This window comes from Pezoporus flaviventris, unplaced genomic scaffold (assembly GCF_033815535.1).
Source record: "Pezoporus flaviventris isolate CSIRO_AGI_PZ_B2104156 unplaced genomic scaffold, CSIRO_AGI_Pfla_v1 ptg000002l, whole genome shotgun sequence".
NCBI lineage: Eukaryota > Metazoa > Chordata > Aves > Psittaciformes > Psittacidae > Pezoporus > Pezoporus flaviventris.
The window spans coordinates 68,679,602-68,703,277 of NW_026892550.1; the positions used below are offsets into that span (position 1 = coordinate 68,679,602).

General features: G+C 39.3%; 2 protein-coding genes across 4 annotated transcripts in view; one reads left to right on the forward strand and one right to left on the reverse strand.

The window, feature by feature from the left end:
• Nucleotides 1–16,119, reverse strand: part of CCDC158 (coiled-coil domain containing 158) — a 35,192-nt gene extending 19,073 nt beyond the window's left edge. Inside the window, 11 exon segments of the mRNA XM_061442808.1 lie at nucleotides 1,199–1,399; nucleotides 2,898–3,017; nucleotides 6,716–6,830; nucleotides 7,653–7,703; nucleotides 7,705–7,761; nucleotides 8,374–8,447; nucleotides 8,785–9,112; nucleotides 9,370–9,479; nucleotides 9,879–10,622; nucleotides 12,751–12,787; nucleotides 15,357–16,119. Of these exon segments, the coding sequence (XP_061298792.1) occupies nucleotides 1,199–1,399; nucleotides 2,898–3,017; nucleotides 6,716–6,830; nucleotides 7,653–7,703; nucleotides 7,705–7,761; nucleotides 8,374–8,447; nucleotides 8,785–9,112; nucleotides 9,370–9,479; nucleotides 9,879–10,199 (1,377 nt within the window). The 5' untranslated portion in view covers nucleotides 10,200–10,622; nucleotides 12,751–12,787; nucleotides 15,357–16,119.
• A 1,729-nt stretch (nucleotides 16,120–17,848) lies between these two features.
• Nucleotides 17,849–23,676, forward strand: part of SHROOM3 (shroom family member 3) — a 143,362-nt gene continuing 137,534 nt past the window's right edge. For 2 of the 3 annotated variants that reach the window (XM_061442820.1, XM_061442829.1), the window contains exon 1: nucleotides 21,934–22,289. In XM_061442820.1, coding sequence (XP_061298804.1) covers nucleotides 22,125–22,289 — 165 coding nt within the window. In that variant the 5' untranslated portion in view covers nucleotides 21,934–22,124. Of the gene's footprint in view, nucleotides 18,090–18,639; nucleotides 18,686–21,933; nucleotides 22,290–23,676 lie in introns of those variants that run through there. The other variant, XM_061442836.1, reaches the window with a different exon arrangement.

Sequence of the window (23,676 nt, forward strand, 5' to 3'; positions counted from 1 at the left end):
TTCTAGAGTTCACCTTAAAACATCTGGGTTTTACAGGAAAATTAGGTCAGCATGATCTAGTCTACAATGACTGTGATTCTTCTTTTCTTTCTTTTCCCCATCTTAATAAGTAAAGTATTGCTTAGAATATTGGGGGTTTATTATAGAAAATGGAAAAGGTTAAACTGATGGGAAAAAAATAGAACCAACAAAACGACAAACCTGCAATGTTAGTATGAAATTTAGAGCAGCTGAGGCAAAAGAACTTTAAGTGTTAGAACTCGACTGACAGCACTGTAAGTTGGGGGGAAAAAAAGTATGTACATGAATAATTTATACTGATTTTATTCCTGCAGGCAGCAATGTGCACCATTTAAAGCATCAAGCACTGTGACTCGGGATATGCTAATAGTACAAAATAGGAACAGGAGAAAAGAATGAACTTCCTGGTGGGAGGATTTTAAAGGAAAAATAATGGATTGAGAAAACGTAGAAGGCTATGTGAGGTAGCACAAGCCTGTGGTTTGGTTGAAATACAAAGTAATTAGCTTGATCTTTACGCATAATGCAAAGAGGGTTACCTAATTACAGCGCATTTCTGAGGGGGTGAAGTCTTGAAGAAAGAGGAATGTACTACAAGTCAGTGTCTAGGAATCTACTTTGTCAGAATTAATTCTTTCTGACATAGCACTGCATTCAGCTTAGGTTTATAAACATAAACTTCATTATGTTTTCATTAAGCACTACATAAATGAAAGCATTATGAAGGCCTTTCATTTACCAATTATTCTTACAGAAAATACTACCTTCAATAGTTCATTTGTTACATCTGCCAGCGTCAAACTTTCTGGAAATTTACACAAGGTTGTTTCAGAGGTTTATAGTCAAAATCAAGCATAGGATCAGCAGAACATTCATTTTCTCCTAAGCCTTGTATGTCAAAAATCAAAATTTAAATAATGGTTCTGCATCTTCATAAGTAATGAGAAGTGAGGGCTGGACAGGTCAGAAAAGGGAAAAAAATGCAGAAAAAATAGGGAAAAAAAAATGCAGATTCTGAGTGTCATGTATCTGCATCTTTGGAAGCAAAATTTTGCCATGTTAGCCCCAGAGGCGCCCCATCCCATGGTAACCAGTTACAATGCTTCTACCTGAAGTAAAGTCCCTATTTGGTGCTCTTTCTGTCCTGAACACTATCACATCATAGCTGCTCACCAACCTGGTACTTCAGTTGTCTCTGACATTCAGTCCTCATTTCCTTTGCTGTGTTTTCCATACACTGAAGTTGCTTGGTTTTGTTGTCTAGTTTTCTCCTTAGATGGTCAATAGTGATGCTGCTGTCTGTGTTCCGATCCCAGATTCGCTTATTCTGCTCTTTTTCTAGCAGTTCTAGTTCTATCTCTTTTTTACGAAGTTCAAGCTACAAAAAATTAAAGTCACCTCCCTCTTTAAATCACGTTTAGGATTTTTTTTTTCTTTCTCTTAACATCAGCACATTCAATTATACAATTTGATAACTGAATAGGGACTACTGTATGGATTTACACTTAGCAGAAGACAGGAATATTGGCTAAACTAGTCTGACACCTCTTACATGTTTTCTTCCAACAAAGCAGTAAGTTTCAACTTCATATACTGCTGCTATAGTTATTTTGAAGCATGTAGCACCTCAGCACTGAAGTCTTTCATGTCATTTATATCTATTCCAAAATCAGTGTAAGCTACAAAATTTAAAAAGTTTGTATTGTGTCAGCATCAAATGAAAAACAATAAAGCACACTGCATTCCAAGGGAGGCTGCTCTTGATAAATATCCATCTTTACCACTAGTAAGAATTGCTCATCTCATCTCATGAAGCAATTTGCCACATGTTCCCCCTAGCTACCTCAGATGTAACAGTCCATAATTGAAATTATAAATAATTTAAAATGTAAATATTATTTAAAAAATCCTGACATTTCAGAGCTATTCATTTTGAAAATATAAATTTAAAATGTGCGCAAACTGAATTATCAATAGGCATTACTGCTAATCATAACTTTTGCTGTTGTAACTATCTGCATATTGTAAAAGTGGAAGTAGAAAACCAACTAGGAAGCTCAGAGAATGGCAGAATAAAAACATGAGCTGAAGACAGAAACAAAAGGAATCCTAAAATGAGTTTCTTAACCCTCAATTATACAACAATTTTTCTGACTCCAGTCTTCTCAATAGCTATGTATATTCTATAGGAACAGATTTACACTAACTTACCCTTGAGTAGGAGAATGCAGTATGGAATGAAATTATTTCAACATCTCTTTCAGAGCACTGTGAAAATAACTAGGCAAACAAACCTAATGAAACCACACAAACTAATATCCCAAAATTCAGTCATTAAGGAATAATCTTGTGTAAGAAGAAAAGCAAGGCTAATTATAGTACATGAAGCCAGTTGTAGTGAAATCAACCCTATGTGTGGCAAAGCTTTTCTATACTGCATGTTCAATTTGTGAATATTCTCAATCAGTTATAAAGGAATGTTTAGTGCTATTAGGAAAATCCCAGATGTGTCTTGCAAAATGTGTTAAGGGATCAAGGTTCTTGAACAGAGGGACCTAAACTGTGAGGTTAAAGTGAAGGTGGCTCAGCATCTTTAATATGATTTGCATAGGATTCAAGGGTTTTGTGTTTTTGACAAAATTAATCTTAATATAGGGTGTCCTGCATTGCTAATGGCAAAGGCCCTTGGGAAATTTTCTTGATGGCTAATTCAATTTTCTAAATAATCCTCATAAAAAAATAAAAAATAATCCTCATACTTATTTATAAGGGGGCTGCTGCACTTCATAAACAAGCAATGAGCAAATCTCAACACCATCAGTAGAGAGAGGCTTTTAGAAAACAAGATTCTTTTCAACACGATCACTTGGTTTTACCAGTAACTGATAAGTCTGGGTTTTTGGATATCCAGATTCTTGGCTGCTTTGATCCTGTTCTGTCTGAGCTTCTGCCACCTCAGAAAGAACTAGGTGCAACTGCTTCTCAAGATCTTTGACCTAGAATAAAGAAAAATTTTCATTAATAATTACCTTAACATATTCTATTTTAAATACTACATTGGATTTTCTCTACTGCTCTTCTAGGTTCTACTCAAAAGAAGACCAAACGTCATCCTTTAGCTCAGCAGTTATTCCCTAGGTGTATTCAGAACTGTGTTGGTTTTCAGAGATTAAGATCAATTTCATTGCAGAGTTAACCGAGGTTCCTGAGAATGAACTGGCTTCCACCCTGATCCACAGCTCTTTAAGAATTCCTTACCTGCACTGTAAACATTAAATGGAACAGGAAAACAGCCACTTGAGAAAAAAAGTTCAAGCTCCTTGCTTGATTTGCAATACTACTAGTTAGAAAAGCCAACATAATGCAAATATGACTAAAACACAATCTATATGGAATCATTCAATAATATATGAAACCTCCTACAGCGCTCTTCTAACAAGCACTTCAGGACCTGCAATCTCTCTTTTGGCTGCCACCAAAATCTGGGCATTTCCTTTCTACTTACTTAAAAATGTTTCTTCAGCCTGTGACAAAACCATTCATCTCTTTCTTTCCTCTTCTGCCCCCCTCTTTCATGCATCTGATTATAATGAAGACATAATTCTTTTTAATTACTAATGGACCATTTATGCAGGGTTAGTGCCAAAACCTCAGGTCTTTCATCAAATGGAGGTTGGGCACATCATGATGAAAAGATGTTGTCAAGGGAAAGTTCTGAAGATCTTCTTATGAAGTTTTTCTTCTACAAAACTGAACTGGTTCTCCTCCTAGAGCTCTGATGGCTAAATAGTGGAAGGACATTTTGAGGGCCTCTTCTTCCTGTGATAGGCTTAGGTCCTTTCTGAAAAGGGTTCCTCTCATCTTGTGGAGCCCTCCAATAGGAGAAATCTCAGTAAATCCCAGGTCACTTCTCCCTGAATCCCTCCTTACACAGCTACTCCATATGTCCACAGAAAATTTAAGCCTGAAGTACACCCTCTACAGAGCTCAACTACTGTGTACAACATTATCAACAGGACTTTCTCTGACAGTGACAAAAAGAGCTGTTCTCACACAAGGCCCTTCCTATACAATTAAGTTAATTTAGGGAGAAGTTCATCCCAAGCATATATTCAGCCATATTCACTCTGTGTTTAATGATATAGTGAAATTCGCCAGACACACTGAGGTCTAACAGCAGGTTTTATGTAGTATATGCAGACAGATCACTTACATGTTTAGATTTATAGCCACTAAAGTACCACATTTTTCTGACTGCTGAAACTGTCTCGTATCAACAACTTATACCATAGAATCATAGAATCGTAGTTAGGGCTGGAAAGGACCTTGAGATCATCTAGTTCCAACCCCCCCCCCCCCCCCCCCCCCCGCCATGGGCAGGGACACCTCACGTCACCCATGACTCTGTCCAACCTGGTCTTGAACAGTGCCAGGGATGGAGCATTACTCTTAGCCCTGCCCAATTCTGCAAGTTGTTGCAACTTCAACATACTTTGGCAGGACTTTCCCCATGTCTACTGCCTGTTGCATGAACCAACACACTTTTCTGATTTTTTAAACCTTGCTTTTAACGATCCCATTTTATGCTGGAAGAGACCATGAGGTGTCACCCTTTTCATCCTTTCATCCTCAGTCATCCTTTTCACACTGGTTCTGATCTTGCAAACCTCATTTACGTAACATCATTTTTCCAGGCTGAAGAACCCTAATCAGCTCAGTAATTCCTCATACCGAAACTGACGCTTAACTTCATCTTTGGCTTTAGTTTTCACCTACTCTCTTGAAAATTTTAGTTGCTAAGGTTTTTATCCCACCAGAGAAGCCCTGGAGGAAGCCATGTTGTAAAAGCAAGACATACATTTATAAAACCTTTATTTAGATTCTCTCTCACATCTTCCAAGGAATGACTCCACATAACAGCCTAAGATCAAATTACCTCCAGCTATCAACTCTTCTCTCACTAAAGTCTCCCTTAGCAATTCAGTTTATTACACTTCCTTTTGAAAAGCAGTTTTTATTGGATAAAGCAGCATATTCTTTCCTAGACATACAACCCAAACATTTTCTGGAGTTGGTAAGACTGTGAAAAATAGACTTAAACTGATTCCCAGTTTCCAATTTTACATCTGTTACAAGGTAAGCATTCTGTAAGGGAACATGCCCATGGAGTATACACTATAGTTAGAGCTATAAATCTGATATGACCTTATGCTGTGCACTGCATGATTTGAATCAAAAGAATTCAGGTAAAGCCAACATGAAAACATACCATATATTGTACCCTCCTTGAGGATGAAATACAATAATGGATATTTATTTACAAATTCCCTACAGGTCAGTTATGATGGTGTGAAAAGTTACTTTTGGAACTGACTAATGTGAGTTTTAATGCATGTCAATCTATGGGATTGACAGAAGAGGAAACCTATGGAAATGATAAACCATCATGTCCTTCCTGCTGTTTTATACTGCAAGTACACACGCACCATTGCTTTACTGGCTTGACCTGCACATCCCTGCCATTCCATTCTCAGACCTTTTTGGATCAGAGACCATGAGCTCTGCCAAACTTCATGGAACTCCTGTGACCTGAACTTTCCCTTTTCAACAGCATGTTGGAGAAGGATGCCTAAATCCTCATGACTTGTAATCTAAGATGGATTTGGATCCACCAAGCATTTCGGCATGGATGAGCTCCACTGATTTTTAAAGAGAGTGGACAGTAACAGTTTTCAGATAATTTTCTAAAGAAAACATAAATTATCTTTCACAACAAATAAGGAGGAATTTAAAGCTATTCAAATTGTTTATAAAACTGGAAACGAAAGCAGTGAAATAACCGAAAGATACAGTGGGTGTGATACAGAAATGGGATACAAAATGCTGCAATTCAAGACATGGCAGAGATTTTGTGTGTAACTGTAAGAAGTTCTCTCTATCTGTTGGCAGTAACTCTATGCGCTCTATGCTGTACTACCTGGAAATGAGCTGGGCTTCAGGGAGCAGCAGGGTTAAAAAAAAATTCTTCAAGATTAATGTTTTCTAATGGGATTAAGAAATAATTTGAATACACAGGTGCTGCCCAGACCCTTTGTTTTGCCTGTATTGTATCCTGCTGGTAAAAAGCCTTTGGATTTCAATAGAAGCCTTTGGATTTTAATAAATGTTAAAGATTCTTAACTAACGAATGGGGCATCTCCGGGCACCTGAATGCTCAAGCACTGCTGTAATCTCAATGCCCTCCCATCCTTCCACTTACCAAGACAAAAAGTTACCAAAAGATTTTTCTGGGCAGTACAACATAAATAAGAAGCTATTTTTACTGCCTGTTTTTGCTGACATATTTTCTTGCAGTACAGTACAACAACGTTCTTGTCCTCCATGTACAAGTGATGTTTGCAGTGCAAAATCATTTTATTTCCAGAAGGCATCATTATGGTATGCTCTCAATATACTCAGCAAAACTATTTTGTTCAGTGAGTTTTGCAGAGAGATTTTGTGCTAAAAAGAACGATAATGTGTTCTTAAAACTAATGCAAACAAATCAACTCAAGGATGATGTAATTTATCTTATTGTCCACACAGCTTTTCTGAAGCAAGCCCTTATAAAAATACCTTTCTTATATACCTAGAACATTCCAGGCACATACACAGTTTCATTGGCACTAATGCTAACACAGAAATCCATACACACCTTGTCTTCATATATCCTCTTAGCTTCTTGTAATTCAGAACGCAGCTCAGAAACTGTAGATTCCAAGTGACTAACTTGATGTGCATGCACTGAATTCTGATTTCTTGTTTGTTCTCTAATAAAATTTTTAGGTAGAGAAATTAGAAACTGTAAGAACCATTGAAGTATGAAACATCTTGTGGTTTTCACTGCAATCATTATGACCACTGAAACTCACTGCTTTACAGTAGGATTATCACTCACAGTGGGATCACATGAAAATTACACCCCCTTACTGGTCAGATTTGCTCTCTGATATCCATCTCACATAAAATTACATAATTGAAATCCTGCTGCTTTTTATTCCTGATAATAACTCATTTATTCCCAAGCAAGTTCTAAGAAAGGCAAGTCTGCTTTCAAATGCACCCAAACTATTCTACAAGCAGAAATGAGAAGCTTTTGCATGGTCTCAACCATGCAAATCAGATATTAATGCATACTCACATTTTAATCTCATTTTAGGCTTGCAACACTGCATGGCATGTCCTCATTTTCTTAACTGGTACACTGAGGACTGAATTCTGAGTTGTCAAGTGGCTGATGAGAATTAGCGTCTTTTTATTCTCACTCAATTGTTACCAAAGTCAACAGAACCAAAACATCTATTTATCCCAAATGAAACTACCCTTTCTTTAAAATTATTATTCACCACTATTTGTACATGTATGCAAACAACCCAACTGTTTACCCATCGCTGTTTGTGAGTCAACTGAAAATGCCGCTGGAAATTAATTTTATATCTGAATCCATAGAACATTTAAAAGACAAAGGTCACAGTGCAATGAAATAAGAAACCAAAAGTGCAGGGCAGAGAGCAGAGCATCTAAGCAGCATAAGCTTTCTCTAAAGTTAAGGTTACTCTTAACATTTTCTATACTATAATCACAAAACACACTGAATGATCTCCACCTGGCTTTCCATACTATTTGCACAGCTATGTGCATTGTGCTTTATCAGTCAGTGCTGCCACCTCCTGTTCATGCTCACTTACTAGTTGCTCAATCCTGTTTCGAAAAGAAAATATTGGTTACAATTTTAGTCTTGGCAAGTAGTAACTTCTGCACTGAAAACATAATGATATTTTCCAGTATTCAGAAATGTAACCATTTTGATGTCCTATTGTGAATGAAATATTATGTATTGAGTTACTGACCCTTTTATTTTGAACAGTTTACCGTATAATTCAGGTGGATAGCTGGGGAAATTAGGACTTCTTGAAGAGGGAAGGATAAAGCTCTTAGTGAAATTAATGAGAAAAAGTTGAGGCAGCTACCAAAGTGATTGATTTCAATCTTTTCTTTCAATGGTGGAACTAGTCTCCCAACAAATTCTAGATGTCCACCTAGAAAATTAGGGTGTAGAGATTCTTTCGAAATAGTAGGTTTTGATGCAGTGAATAAAACAGGAAATTGTCAGCATGGAAGGAAAAAGCAACAGAAAGTCAAGAGCAAAGAAACATCTGGAGTGTAACAATTACTAAGTCCTCAAAAACTCATTGCTGCCCACCCAGCCAATTCCCCCACCCTCAATCATCATCATCAGAAAAGAGCTATCTGTGGAACATGTGAGAAAATATCTATTTATGTTATATTAATAAATAAATGGAGAACAGGTACCTATTTTGGTGTTGCTGAAGCAGTTGTTTTGGGGTTTGTGAATCTTTTTTCAGTGACTCAAGTTCTTCTTCTACCTATTGCAAATAGACAACAATGCTAATGCCTACAGAAGAGACATTTGAAACTGTAGATTTCAAAGTGTGATTTCCTTCCTTTTGCTGCCACCTTAAACTGCGAAACCAGTTACACGTGGTTAAATTCTGGCAATAAATCCCTCAAGTTCAGGATAGTGTAAAAGGCTGGCAAACCAGCACCTGCCATCTTAACTGCAAAGTAGCATTTGTATGCCTTTATGCCATAATAATTTCCTTCAGCTGCTTTAGATGGGAGGTCACAGAGTTATCAAAAATACGTTCTAAAAATACAGAACATAAAAGTCTTGGAAGGAAAAGTGTAACTTTCTTCACATACCAGGGCAACCTTTTCTTTGAGGTATAACACCTCTGAGTCTAAATATTGCAGTATGTCAGCAAGTCCTGTGCTCAGGCTGTGCATCTGTTGGCTAGTAATATTCTCATGGTCACAGAGTTTCCTGCCTGTGCTGTCTTCGTAGTCCATGAGGATGCCACAGATTTCCAGAAGTACTTCCTTGGGGCTGTGGACCATCTTTTCCAGATGTTCAGTTTGGCTGTCAGCTTCCCTTAGCATCTCCTCCTGCAGGCGGCTGGCAGCTTCCAGTTTTTTAATAGTAGTTTTCAGCTGTATTTTGATATTCTCTTGGCTCTGGGATTCCTTTTGTCTGTATTGGGAAAATGAAGAAATAATTTAGAAAACAGAATTCACAACATGGATTTTTATCCTGAATAACAGGTATAATACTTACGCTGATCAAGTGCCATTTTTTTTACAGCTACATAGTAAGCCATTTTCTAAACCAAGGTGCCACAGTCTCATCGTCATCATTCCTGAGGGCAAGTTTCTCATTTAAGAGATGTGGCGTGCCTCTCAAAGCCCATATACACACTCCTCACAACACATCTGTCCTGGCCTTCATACCTAGCATCCTGAAGCGCATCTCTTTCCAATTGCACTTCCATCAGTTTGGTCTGCAAATCAGCAATGATCAACCTTAAATTGCTTTTCTGTTGCTCATGTAGCTCAGTAGTCTAAAGGAGGAAAAAAAAAACCCAAAGACACTAAACCAACTAAAATATTAAATAACCTCCACTGCCACCCCCCAAAAAAAAGAAGGAAAAAAAAAAAGAGGCTGAGAGAAGCAAGGGTATGGGAATCAAGTTTTTTTAATATTTCTTAGTTAACTTGCTAGTCACACTGTGCTGTCATGGACTGACTATGCATGGAAGACTGTTACAAGGATCATGCCAACATTACTACCCATTGTCTATTTCTGTCAAACAGCACATGGGAATCATGATGGCCAAGTACAATTTACAGCAGCCAAGTGGATGCTCAAAACAGTGCTGGTGAAACTGTCCAAAGACTCAGCAATGACAAAACCAACAAAAGTCTGTATTTAAAGAAGCTGCCCCAAATTTGCAACTCACTTCATTAAGGCTCTTCTGAGCATCTCTACCTTTCTGCGAACATTCTTCTAGAATGTTTTCCATGTGTTCTTTGCCAGCACCACTCACATTTTCTTTCTCAGAATCGGTATGTATTTCATATTTGGAACAGAAGACATTATTGGGTGGACTGCTAATGGTACTAGAACAGGCTGAGCTTTTCATCACTGTGCTGAGAATGGAAGAAGCTGAAACATTCTGGTTGCTGAGAAATGGACTAGCAGCACCTGAAAGGCAGATAAATTTAACTGCTGAAGCAAAAGTCACACATGAGAATAATCCATTATTTGTACAACTGGGCATTTGTGCCTCTTAGTGCCTACCAATGGTAAAACCTAGGAATCATCTTTTCTAAGTAGAACAAATCCAGCCAATTCCAGGATTCCCCACTGGCTGTGTGAAACTGGGTGTTCAGAGAACACTTCAGAGCTGCTCTGCCTTTACCTTGGGCTTGTGCCGACAAGAGCTGTTCAAGACACAGGGCCTAAAGAGGATTCAACTTGAAATATGTAACATGAACTTCTAAATTACATAACAGTCTGCAATGTTTATAGTAATTTATTCCCAAATCTTCTGAAATCTATTTAATACTTGCCCACACTAGGCATATTGCCACTTGGTAAAGATTCCTCATGACTCAAAGAATGTATCATTGATTCCACCATGCATTTGGTGGTTTCTTTGTGGAATTTCAGAGACTCTTTTGGCTGTTTTTCCAGTCTCTCCCTGCAGAAAAGCACATAAAAACATTTGCTGAAAAGGCAGGACTGAATACAGAAGAGTACCTGACTGCACGCCATCACAAATTAAACCTGACAGGACTAACTGAAAAAAAAAAGTGAAACGAGAGAATTTATTTGGCAACACTGCTGTACTTTCCTCGTTTGCGTGTGTATTTGGCAACACAGTGACACATCTTCAACTGCTGCAGCTCCACTGTAGTCAACTGAACTATTATCTTTTGCCACTGGCAGGCATAATCTATTAAAGTCCAAAGAAGTAAAGCAGCATTTCATCAAACAAAGAGAATTAAGTTGGTTTACCTTCTGAAAAGGGATTTCCCTTTATTTATACATTTTTTCTCCTAGCTGGTCAGTAAAATACTACCTTACTGAGACAAAGCTGGAACTGTATGGTCCATCAAACCCACAGAAATCTATCAAATACTTCATTTGCAGGCATGATAAGACACATCTAAGAGAACTTAGAATCAAGAGACCTGTTCGGTTGTATAAAACCTTGCGCACAGAAGAAAGGAAGCCTGTGCCAATACACACCATCTGATTTTATTAGACTTGATCGGGCATCAGATAATTTGCTACATTCCTGAGGCGGAGTCAGGGAGCAGGGCGAGGGGGTGTGTGTGTGCGCAAAGAAAGCAGGCAGATAAGTTAAAAAAAGGCAAAATGAGTTTTTCTGACCAAAAGAGAAAGAAATCCATCTAAGTAAGAATAACAGACAAGTTTTGGCAGTTCAGCTCTAAGCAGTAAAGAGAAGAAAACTAAGAGGAAACATGAAGAAAAAATAGTCGAGGGACAAACTGGAATCTGACATTGTGGAAAAACAGTTTAATTGGCAAGTCTACAGTTGAGGGAAGACAATGAGATCATCAAGGAGAGCAGCTCCCTGTCATTGAGCATCAGTACTCTTGCGTGTACATACCAGGACTGTGACATTCACAAATGACCAAAGTACAACATGCACAGTTGATTTCTGCCCACACAGCACTTCTTTTTCACAATGCAACAAGTCCCTATGTCTGTGCACTGCACTTGTTATGCTGCCTCTATGCAGCTGTATCAAGGCATCCTGATAAACCTTAATTTTCTTTCTGTGACATTACTGATGAAACAAGATCAGAAGACACTGAAGCAAACAGAACTGCAGAGCATAGGGAAAATCATCCTGAGTTTGTAACTCTGGAACTGGGAAGAAGAGGCAAGGGTGGAGGTTCTATCAACACTCCCCTGTTATTGTGGGGTATAACCTAAATGTGCAAACAGGTTAAAAGAATGACTATCCAAACACCAAAGACTAATAAACTTGACAGTTGGGACAGATATTTAGATTTAGTAAGTCTTTACATTCTAATTCCCTGGACATTGTGATGTACTATGCAAAAATGCCGCATTTTCCTCACCATTTTTCTTGTGACATCTGCCACTAGTCACTGTTGCAATGAGTGCACTGGTGAGATTACACTTCAGCCTGATCCATCAGAGTCTCAGTGAATCAGTAAATCAAAGCTTTGGGGAGAAAAATACAATCCCAATTGTTCTCTGCTGGCAATTAATTTTCAAATCATTAATTATCCTTCTTTGGGAGACACTTTCAAATACTATATAGAATCACAGAATATTATATACATAACTGTACACAAAAATCACTAAATCCAAGCACTACCTTCTGGGGAAAAAAAAAAACAAACCCTTAAACCAGTAAAAATCACTGAATTTCACAAGTATCATTTCTCCAATGCTGAATAATTCTGAATCTAAGAGTAGGGAGAATCATAGGCACATGCAAATTCATTCCAAAGGACAGTGCTATATACTGCTCTTTGTGCAGAAATCCCATTGCCAGTGAAGAACTCATTCCTCCATGGATACAAATTCAGCTATTACCCTCACACACAAATTACATCATGCAGTGTAGTTCATCCTTCACTTGTAGTTCATCCTGCCTTGGGCAACCATATCCTTAAATTTTGTGTTCACACCTTCCCTATCACATTATTATAACAGACTACACCTTAGGAATCTTCTGGCTTCCATTTTCATAAGTGTGCTGTTTAGTACAATGAGGACAGCAGGTACAGGAATTTATCTAATAACAATTAAAATCTGTGTACTACCTTAATTCCTGGATATTCTCATTCATTGTAACAGCACCTGTGGAGAAAGAGATGTCTCTTTATTTTCTAACATATTAAAAATCAACTTTATGTAACAAAAACTAATTTTCCCATCTAATTTTAACACTACAGGAGGAATTAAAGGATATTCAGGGAGACAGTTTCTCTCCTTTTTAAAGTCTTATGCTTTGTTTTGCAGAATGAACACAGATGCAGGCTTTTCTAAGTACCTGCCTGCTAAGTTTTGCAATAATTAGTATCAAATCATATCCATGACCACTTTCTTATGATGTTTCCAGATACAGATTTTTTCTACAAGAAACCAAAGATGAGATTTCGATAAACATCTGTATTGATCTTGGCTACAAATGTTGTCTATGCCAAACTGCTCGAGTAAAGCCAAACAGACCTTTTCCTCACCAACGTGCTTTTGGAGGTATGTCCAAAAGAAAAGAAAATCTTGAAGTCTAGGGCAAGTCTAGACTTGTACATCTCTAGTTTTGGGAATGCAATTGCTATTAACAGTCCCAAATTACACAACTAATATATGTGTTGGGGGACAACTCTGTAAACCTCAGGGGCAGAAAAGGAAAAATGAAGAAAAAAATTATTACTCAGGGGTAGCTTTGAGCCAGACGGTATTGATGAGGTTTTATTTGCATTATCTGATTTTTCGTGGGTGACTGGTCCCCTAGAAGACATAAGACTATATTGTAAATGAAGAGGTAGCTGTAGTAGCAGTTTCCACACCATGGCCTATTTAACACCTTCAATAAACCCACTAGACTGAAAAAGACCTCCATAGGTGCTTCCTAAGGACACATAATGGAGAAAGCAGAATTCTGAGAATTCCAGACCCCAATTCTGAGTACCAGAAATACTTCCTTAATGGGAAAACACTGCCTCCAACCCTTGCATAACCACCCCTGGAAAGTTCAGCTCTACCACGATGACAGGCACTCTTCCTAAACTACGGCTGCCTTGCCACTTCCCCTCCCCGGCTGCGTTTTCCATGAGGAAAATGAAGACAAGGCCGGTTATGGATCTCCTCAGCGGCAGTAATGCTACAGACCCGACCAAGAGCTGACAAAATGCCCACCGCATGCAGCCACCTGCCTTTCCGTGGTGGGAAACGAAGGACTCCCAAGTGTTCCTGACCGGCCTCCCCAGGTCTGTTCCAAACTCCTTTAAACCTCTATCAACCCTCCACATTGCCGCTCCAACGGGCTTTGTACCTCATGAGGGCATTCACCCGCTATCCCATCCCCAGAGAAGCCGCTCCCTCACACTGAGGAAAAGTGCCTCGCCCCTTCTCCGGTCTCCTCCCCCGGAAGCAGCCCTCCCGCGGCCGAGAGCCGATCCGAAAGGAGCCGCTCGCTTCATCCTGCCGTAGATCCAGGTAAGCTGCGGTGGGGATACCGGGACCGAGCGGCAGCGGGGTGTACCCCTTCACCCTTCCCGTTGACCCCAACATGGCTGCTCACATGTGCCCCCCTCAGGCGATGGGCGCCAGAGTTAAAGCGCCCTCGCGGCGCTGGATGGTGATAGCAGGTGGTTTAATGATGCTGTGCTTGAGAACGGAGATAAAAATCCTTCGTAAGAGGGTGGGAGAGGGCATGCATCATCTTTTCCATGGTATTTAGCCATCAAAGTATCACATACTGGGGGGTGACCATGACCCAAGTTGGGGTGAGGAGACTTCCTCTTGCCAAAGGCCAGAGCCCCAAGAGCCCTCTTCAGAAAGCAATATTAAAAAAAAAAGTGATTTTCACACCAATATCTTCAGAGATTAAACGGTTTTGAATTCCCAAAAGTAGTTGCCTGATAGGCATTCTCAATTCTTGGTCAGAGACTGAATGCAGAATCAAGAAACTATCACTTCATTTCAGGAAAGAAAATGATTTGGGTGTCTCCCCTATTTTGGATCTTGATTCGCGGAGTGAACATGCAGGTGTCAATTGTCTGTCTGTCTTTTCAAGTTATTCAGAATAAAAGCCAACAGCTTATACCAGACACAACATGTTACAAGTTTCCAGGAACAGGTGTATAAACTGGGCCCAAAACAAAATTATCAGAGAGGTGGAGAACTGAAGTCTGCGCAAACTCTGGAGACAAACATGTATGCTTATATATTTAAATAACTAAGAAGAAAACCAGATAACATTTCCATAGCAACAACACACCATTTTAATTTACAAGGGAAGAAAACTATTCACCTAGTGCTAGAGGACAAACCTAAAGATGAAAAGTGCTTTTACATGGGCTACTTTAAACTGAGCAAAGAAAAGCAAGAATTAACTGGATGAAAACAGACCTTTTGTCTCCACTCTCCTTACTGAACTGCACCCCAGTTTTCAGTGCATCAGTGGCAAAAAACATACGCAGAGGATGGCAAACAGCTCGTGGAAAAAAAGTCTTTTTATTGGAACCCCCACAAAAAGAGGCAGCATTGAAAATATATATCTTATTTCTACCCACAGAGAAAAGAAGCAAAGGAGTTTATAGGTAAATATGCTATACAATATCCTGAAGCCAGATTTCAGCCTCCAACAGCCCTGGGTGTTAACAAAGCATGCAAACTGATCTGGGAGGCAGCCTGCACCTACCTCTGACAGACACAGCTGAGGTTTGTTTCTCCTGTTTTTTGAATGATTCATTGAGACTTGCTTCTTGCCGTGGGGCTGGGAGGGAGGGGGGCACTGATCATCTCCCATTCACTCCTGCTTTTGCCGTGCTGCAGACTGCACATCCGGCTCCCAAACCCAGAAGCTCCAAGGGAGCCACCTGCCCCTAACCCCTTCGCCCGCCTCGGTAGCCGTGGGAACAAACTCCTCCCTCTGGAGCTGGTCATGTGCGTGAAGGGAAGCCAGTAAACGCTGCCCCCAGTGTCTGATTTCTTTGCAAAGTGACATTCAAAGGCCTGCTTCAGTGGGAAACTCGATAGCTTTTCCCCATCAAGGCCCTGGTGCTGTGATTTCTGGGGAACGTTGCCTCTCCTAGCAGCAAGTGCCTTTTTTGTCTAGTGTTTCATGGGAGTCCAGGTCTCTTGAGCATTCCAGCCTCTGCAGCTTTCTGCCTCTCCTGAAACAGCAGTTACAACCTGGGGACAGAGTAGTTCTTTCAGGATGTAATTCCCAAATAACTTTTTTTCTGTTTTAGGAATATCTGTGAGAACAAACATCTAAGTATCACCATAAGTTTACCAGCAAGATACAAATACAAGTGTCTTGTGTTTAAAATAATCCATTTCTTCCACAGAGAGGACTATGAAGTGAGCAGGGGGAATATAGCTTGAGAGGAAGGTAATTGAGTAATATATGACAGTAGAGGTTATACATCAAAAATGCTTTGGTCATGCCCACCAGCTATGTCAGATTTGGTTAAAGGCATTAATAATGGTTTTACCTGTTAAATAATCATTTTATTTTGGGGATCCCCCCCAAAAAAATTAATCTGTTGAACCTTCCATGTTTCTTCATATGCCACATATTAAACATAACAATATATAGAGTTTAGCCTTCTCTTACAGGATGAGTTCAGACACAGGGCTGCATCATCAGAGCTTGATGCAGTGTTCTTCCTTAAATAAGAGCATCTGGCCATGGTGCCTCAGGTGACTTTAGCCGTAGTCCATTTTGCAAGTAAAAATTGCAAGAAATAGCTTGGCACAGAAACCTCTGATCTAAGCAGGTAGGTGTATCTAAAACCTGACCAATTGTGTACCCAACCTGCTAGGGTAAAGACAAATACTACACAGCTGCTCAGTTAAATGAGGTGATGGCTGCCCTGAGCATTTTGTGCTGGTTTCTTTTTTCTAAAGTGTGTAAATGAGTCTCAACAGAGGAAATCCCTTAGAATAATAATACTGGATAATTCCATGTGATCATGGAGTCTTTTATTAATTTAATGTTAGAATGAGGACTTTGATGTCTCTGCTTTTGTGCATCTTATTTAGTCTATTCAGAGTGCAAAAAGGCCTGTTTCTCCTGAAAGGCTTACAGTAATATATTGAAAATCAGGGATTGTTATTGCTGAAGTGTCCTCAGTGTTGTTACAGGTATAATGCTTGTGTAACAACATCAACCTATATGTTGCAAGGTTTCAGTGTTGTACTGTGCTGTCTCTTTTTTGATTCCTGGTTTCTGATTCAAACTCTTGGTTCAGTAGGGTGATTACCTTTGCATTACATCAGATAGATGAAAATTCATACTCGGAGAGAAAATCTGCAATTCTGCAATTCAGATACCCTGAATTCACCTCTTTGAGTTGTGGCAGCACTTGTACTCTCCTTGGAGGAATGGAGCTATTCCTCACATTGACCTGTTGCTTTTCAGTTTGCTTTGAGTCACTGAGGAGCACAGGGCTATTTTGTGCCAGAGACAATACTATACGGAGAGACTTTTTTATGTTCCCCAAAGAAAATTCTTTATTTTCAGACTTTAAAGACAAGGGCCTTTTCCAGCACAAAAGGGATGCAGAGTCATGGATTTTGCAGCTTACTTCTGTTTCTCAGCTTTGTTCTTTTCTTTCACTCTCAGATCTCTTGTCTTTTCCTTTATGTCTTGTTTTTCATATGTCACCTCAGGCCTATCCAGAAAAGCAGGCTTATTCTGTGGCCTGAAATGAAGACAAACTCAAATCCAACCTGGAATCTGAACAGAGCTTCACTTTTTAGCCCTAGGAATGTTTTTCTCTGGCAACAAATGTTGAACAGTGGTAACTGATAGCAATCCCTTTGGGCCTATACGATGTCTTAAAGTGTGTTCCTTACTATAATTTCTTCTTTAAGATGCAAGACTGGCATCTTGTTTGAGATGTAAGACTGACATTCCCTGCCCATGGCAGGGGGGTTTGATCTAGATTATCTTTAATGTCCCTTCCAAACTAAAACATTTTATAATTCTAAGATTTTACAGAGTTGACTGGATGGATATGTTACAGTCAGCTCAAGTTGGAGGTAAGATAGGAAAGCCATATTTTCTATTTATCTGCTTCTAATTTTTTTTACATAATAAATCTTCAGGAGAATTGTTATCCCAAGAAGAAATTATTCTCTTCTTAAGGGATCCTGGGCTGATCAGGTGGGTTAGGTCTTTTGGCATTTGTGTTTTGTTCCATCCTACTGCAGATTTAGGTGAATGGCTTCAGGTTTCAGGGGAGATAAAGAATCTGTGGCAACTGGTCCTTGAAGGCTGACTTATTTAAAATTCTGAAGCTCTTCAGCTTATACAGAGCCCTTTCTGGAAGAAAAAATAAGTTGTTCTGTGATAAAACCAGTGAGCTAGGAAGAAGCACTGCTTTCATTTTTCAGCCTTTTCATGCTTCTTGTATGACCAGAAGTAAGTCACCCATTCCCTCTGTATCTTGAAAGGTTCAAAGACCCACATTTCTATCCCCTTTTGTCCACCTTGAGAACACTAAATATAAATTCTCTCAGACAGGGCTGTTGCAAGCCTTTTCCTTGCTCAACAGGAGTTTGTGCACAACTAGGAATAGAGAAGACTCCACAAGCAGGAGCAAATGCAAGATAATCAGTGTCCATCCCTTCATCTTGGACTTTTTGTCAGCCTGCTTGTAATGACGGTTTTCTGCCACATATGATATATTGGGTCATCAGTTACATTTCTGCTCTTCTGATGTCCAACTCTGAGCTATTTTAGCATGTCAATCCTCCTCAGAAGTCCCTTCAGTACAGATAAGGGCTGCTTTATTTTGTAGAACTTCTCTTTAGAGATAAGTTGAGATAAATTTGCTTCCTCTGAATGTACGGGATATAATTAATCAGCAGGTACATTTGAACTAAGCATAATTTTTAATTGCCCCAGCCAAAAAGGCAGTAACAAATGCATACAAATTTTAGGAGCTGAATTTCCTTTGTTTGATTTCTAGGTTTACCTTTAATCTGACCTAATGATGTGCCAGCTCAGGGACCCAGGTAAGATCAATAACATCACTCTGAATAAGATTCTGCCTCCTTTCTGAAAGGGAAAAACATAGCAAATGGCTGCTAACTAAACTGTTAAATATTTGCCTTTAAATCAACGAAGTAAACTAAAAATTGTGACAATTTATAGTGCCAGCAGGTAGGGGGCAGCATTGCTCTTATGAACTTAATTTGCGAAAGACGCTTGGAATGCTTCCAGGAATTGAGGAAAAGCCAGAGCAGGCACCAGGAAGGAGGCAGTGCCTTTGTTAATGATAAATGTAGGGTTTGATCATGAACACTGAAAAGTTAAATCGTGCTAATTTCTTCTGGTTTAGCAGCGCAGTACTTGACAGTTGAGGAGAAGGGTTATGACATGAGTCTATTTCAAATGTATTTTCTCTTACACTGGAACCATATAAAATTTTAATTCCATTATATTGTTCTGCATGGACAGCACTTTTCTGAACTTTTTGGTCTTTTCCATTTCACCACAACAGTATCTCAGCTCTGTTCTGAGGGTACTCCTCGTAGAATAATTTCTTTCTTGTAGCAAACAGTCGTAAGCTATTTGTGCTTTTTGAGGTTCTTGCCAGAGGCAAGATGAGGAAAAAACTTTGTACTTCATACTTTAAAATGTCTACATGTAGGTGAATGGTGAGTATTGATTTACTTGTATTCAGCACTGAAATCTGTTTCTCAGAAAAAAATGAGTTTTCAGCTAAAGCACAACAATGCTCATCTCCATGTCATTAAAAATCCCACTTCCTTCATCATTGCTGTTATCTCTAGTGTTCAAAAAATCCATGTGTTTCTTGGGGCATCACCAAGAGGGATGGCCCAGTTTCTTTATGAGAAATGAGTAACACAGATAGGAACTAGATTCTATGAGCACCTGATGGATTTTTAGCTCCTATGTGGAATAAGAGCCTGCTGAGAAAGCAGCACAGTAACTGACAGTCCTTTTGGAGTACTGATATTTCCTTAGCTGATCATGGGTTTCTGATATGTGTAAGCACCTGTATGTGACCTTTTTAGAGCTGAATTAAGTATAAACAACTAGTAAATCTGGATGTAGTAGGGGGATAAAATTACGTGCAGGAAAACGTAAAAAATTTGATAGAATTATTGGAAAAAATGGTGTTGGATTCAGCACCTTAAATGAATTGCAGCTCTCGAGGAGAAGAAAAACTGTACCTCGGAAATTATGTTGGTAACTGTTAAACGTCAGCCACTGTAGGCACTAGGAAAAATACAGCTTGTGCTGAAATTCTAGGGTCTGCAGACAGGTGCAGTGACCAACGTTTTGTACTGGAAATTGATAGAATCCAAAGAAATACCTTAGCATGTTAACAGGCTGGCATGTTCTTATACAGTCTCCAGTAGTCCTGATAGCTATGGATAAGAGGATGTACAGCTCCAAGAGACAGTTCCCAGAGCCTTAGCCTGGCTCTGTAATGTCTGTGGAGGGACAGAAATGAATTGCTGTTTGTGGTGACTTGGAATGAGCATTTGTGGTGACTTGGAATGAGCATTTTTGCAGTGAAACACTAGGAGAGTAAAACTAGAGAAATCTAATTTGACTCAGGCAAAACTGTGAGTTCTGAATAAAAGGAATGGGTGAGCCCGACCAGGATGTGAAGCTAATGAACACTCAGCCTGTGGGAGGGAAGCAGGTGGGACAAAGCTCAATATAAGCAAGGACTGAGGATCATCTACCATGAAAAATAAAGGGAGGAGCTCTCTCTTCTGAATTCCTTTCCATGGCTATTGGGAAAGAGAGCTGGGATGCATGGAGCAGGTAGAAGACTCTAGAGAAACTGTAACATCGTAAAGGGGATGAGAATGGGGCAGCACACAGGGCATGAAAAAATGCAAAGATTTCTGGTTTGGAATCACAGCTCCACAGTTTTTCCCCCTCTTCACAACTTCCAAAGCCCAAAGGAGAAATGATGCACATCCTAGGCACTAAGATCAAAAGTTAGGGTCACCTTGAAGGCACATGCACTACTATTTGTCTACGCAGCTCTGCCAGCAGAAAAGGGAGCAGCCTGTGGGCTGCCATCTCTATCATGCTCTTCAAGGACTGATAGAAAACAGAAAATATTTTTAACACCTTCGCTGATGTCAACACCGTTTAAGGGATGAGTCAGATCCCTAACTGTAAATGTATATGTGCAAGAGCAGATTCACCCACATTGATAAATTCAACAGTAGTCATTGGTAACTGCCCAAATTAATAAAAGTATCTGAAATTCTTAGTGTTATTTCTTATTCCATACGCTGAGAAAGCACCGACCTTTTATGACAATTTAAAGGAGGGAAAGAAGCTGATAGGCTTTGTGCAGAGGAAAAGCACTTTAATGAGAGCAAAATTATCAGCAGTGCTCCACTGTGCTGATTTGGAACAGGTCCATTGTAGTCATCAACTGTCAGTTTGGATTGTTAGAATTCCTTGGCAAGTACAATAGAAAGATGATGGTTTCCGGGGCATAATAAAAGGGTGAGCCTCAGCTTTTGCACACTGCATTTTATAATTGCATGCTTGTTGTGCACAATTGGGCAGTACTGCTTCGCTTGCCTTAATCCATCTCTCTCCCCCTCTCTCTCACTTCCTCAGCCTCCCTCAGAGCAGCAGTAGCTGCTGCAGCTTTGGCAGATCATAGGGAGAGCGCGGAACATAAAAAGAGTTCAGTCATCGTCTTAACTATTTTCCCAAAGGATTAATTTCACCTACTTCTCCAGTTTTCCTGACAAAAAAAAAAAGTCTTTTTTGCACTTTTTAATCCAATAAATACGGGGTTATTTCACATTTTAACCCCCTCTTAAAAGTTTTAGGAATGGACTTTTTCTCGCCTCCTCCTCCCGCATTTTTTTGGGTTTTTTCTACAAGTCAGAAAATTGTGGATTGAGCAGACAGAGTAACTGAGAGAAGAGGTAGAAGACACTTCCATTCTTTCAGTGCACTGGGCTGAGGCAAAAAGGCCATTGTAATGGTAAATCGCATGCAGAAAGGAAGAAAGGACTGATAATCAATCACAACTGAAGCATTTGTTTGGATTTTGGCAATTTGCTGGCCAGGGGCTTTTAAATCTTTAAACTTTTTCTAAATTATTTTTTTTTGCCTGCATCTTTAAAAGCACAGGTTTGATATACTGAGAACAGAAAATCTTTATAGTGCCCAGGATACCTGGAAATGGGGAAAGCACAGTGCTGAAACACCAGTAAAACATCACAATTCTGAAGGAGAAACAGCATTCTGAAATGTTGATGGGAAATGTTTTTAACCCATCACCTTGGACTCCAGCTCTGAAGAAAAATTTTCTGTCTCAGACTCTTTTTGTTTCACCTCTTCAGGAATGAAGAGAGCTTGTGGGCTTCTGAGGACAACTTTGTTGTTTTGTGATTGCCTGAATGGGTTTTGTATTTGACTAAGTATGCGGTAGGACAGATGAGGATGTTAGACAATATTAATACCAGCATATCATCTTCAGAGTGCAACGTTACCCATAAAGGAAGATATATCTACCTGGAGGCACTGCTTCTAGGAGGTGCTCCATGGGGATTCACACTGAAAGGCGGACTGGAGCATGGGGAGCCCTTAATCATCTCAAAGGTATATTTTTCTTATTTTAAATGAAAATGCAAGCAAGTTAGAAGTGGTGCCCGTTTAAAGGGCAAGACCTATAAACTAACACTGAAATATTATATTTTACACTGTGTTTGGCTTGGTTTTGAAAACTGTTGAGCACCTATTCAAGTTAGTAGGTTTGTTCAGGCGCTACGTGTTTGAGAAACACGAGAGCTCTTATCATTGTTTAACTATCAAAGTGCAGGTTTTGTCCCACAGGAAGTATCTTGGCTTCTAGAAATCGGATCTATTTATTTCACTACTGTAAATGAGAGTGAGTAGGGGACTCTTATGAGGTGATGGTGTGTCAGGAAGTCATAGCATATCTGAGCATATTCAGTAATCCATCACTGCCTCGTCTGAAGAGAGAACCTAAGTGCTTTAAGTCACAGGATGTGATGTTAGCTAATTAGAAGTGTGTGTGTGTGTGTGTGTGTGTGTGTGTGTGTGTGTATGCAAACAGAATAATAAATACTTGTACGTGTTTGGTATGTGTATGTATTATACTACGCTAGTGGTTTTCTCACCCTATGTACTCTCTGCTTATTAAATAACTATGCCTCCAATATTTTCATTATGCCAGTTATTCATGATTGAGTATTGTCAACAGGCAACAAATAGCATAGCTTGAAAGGATATTTTGTGGGAAAAAAGGTGGGAGGAGTTCTTCATTCTCATCAGAACAGGGCTATTAAAAGTACCCAGTTACCTTGAGATGCAGATACTGAAAACAACGTATTTTCAAAAGTATCAAATTGAATTGATGAATGTCTAATATATGTTTGACCTATGGCCAGTAAACTGTTTTGAAAATGCCATTTAGGTATTTCTGAATTTTAACTTGTAGTGGCTTTTAACCATTTTTCTTTTCTGTGCATTCTGCTTGTGCAACATGCATTTATATAGCAAGCTGCTAGGTGCATATATGTGATTGTGTCTCATCTTCCTCTGTCCTGTACACTAGGATGTATGTGGGGAATTAAAGGGTCAGAGCCAATGATAGCTAACAGAACGTGGTGATAATCAGTCAATGAGAATCAATGTCATTCAAAGCCTGCAACTCACTGTGCAAACACATTCACATGAAGACTGTCAGTCGCTTGAATAGTTCACCTGAAACAATTCATTTGTAATTAGTGCATCTACATGTGGAAAGGAAGAATGGGGGAAACTTCCATAAAAGTTTTGTCATTAGAAAGGGATTTCAGAAATTTCACATTATCTTCATTCTTGCATGACCTCCTTGGAAGTATTTGGCATAGCCACATAAACGAAAAGTAGCCTCACTGAAATAGTGTTGTGGGTTTGAACTTCATAAACTTGAGGGACTGACACTTCAGCCAAGTTGTTCACTCCTTTTGGTAGTGTTCTG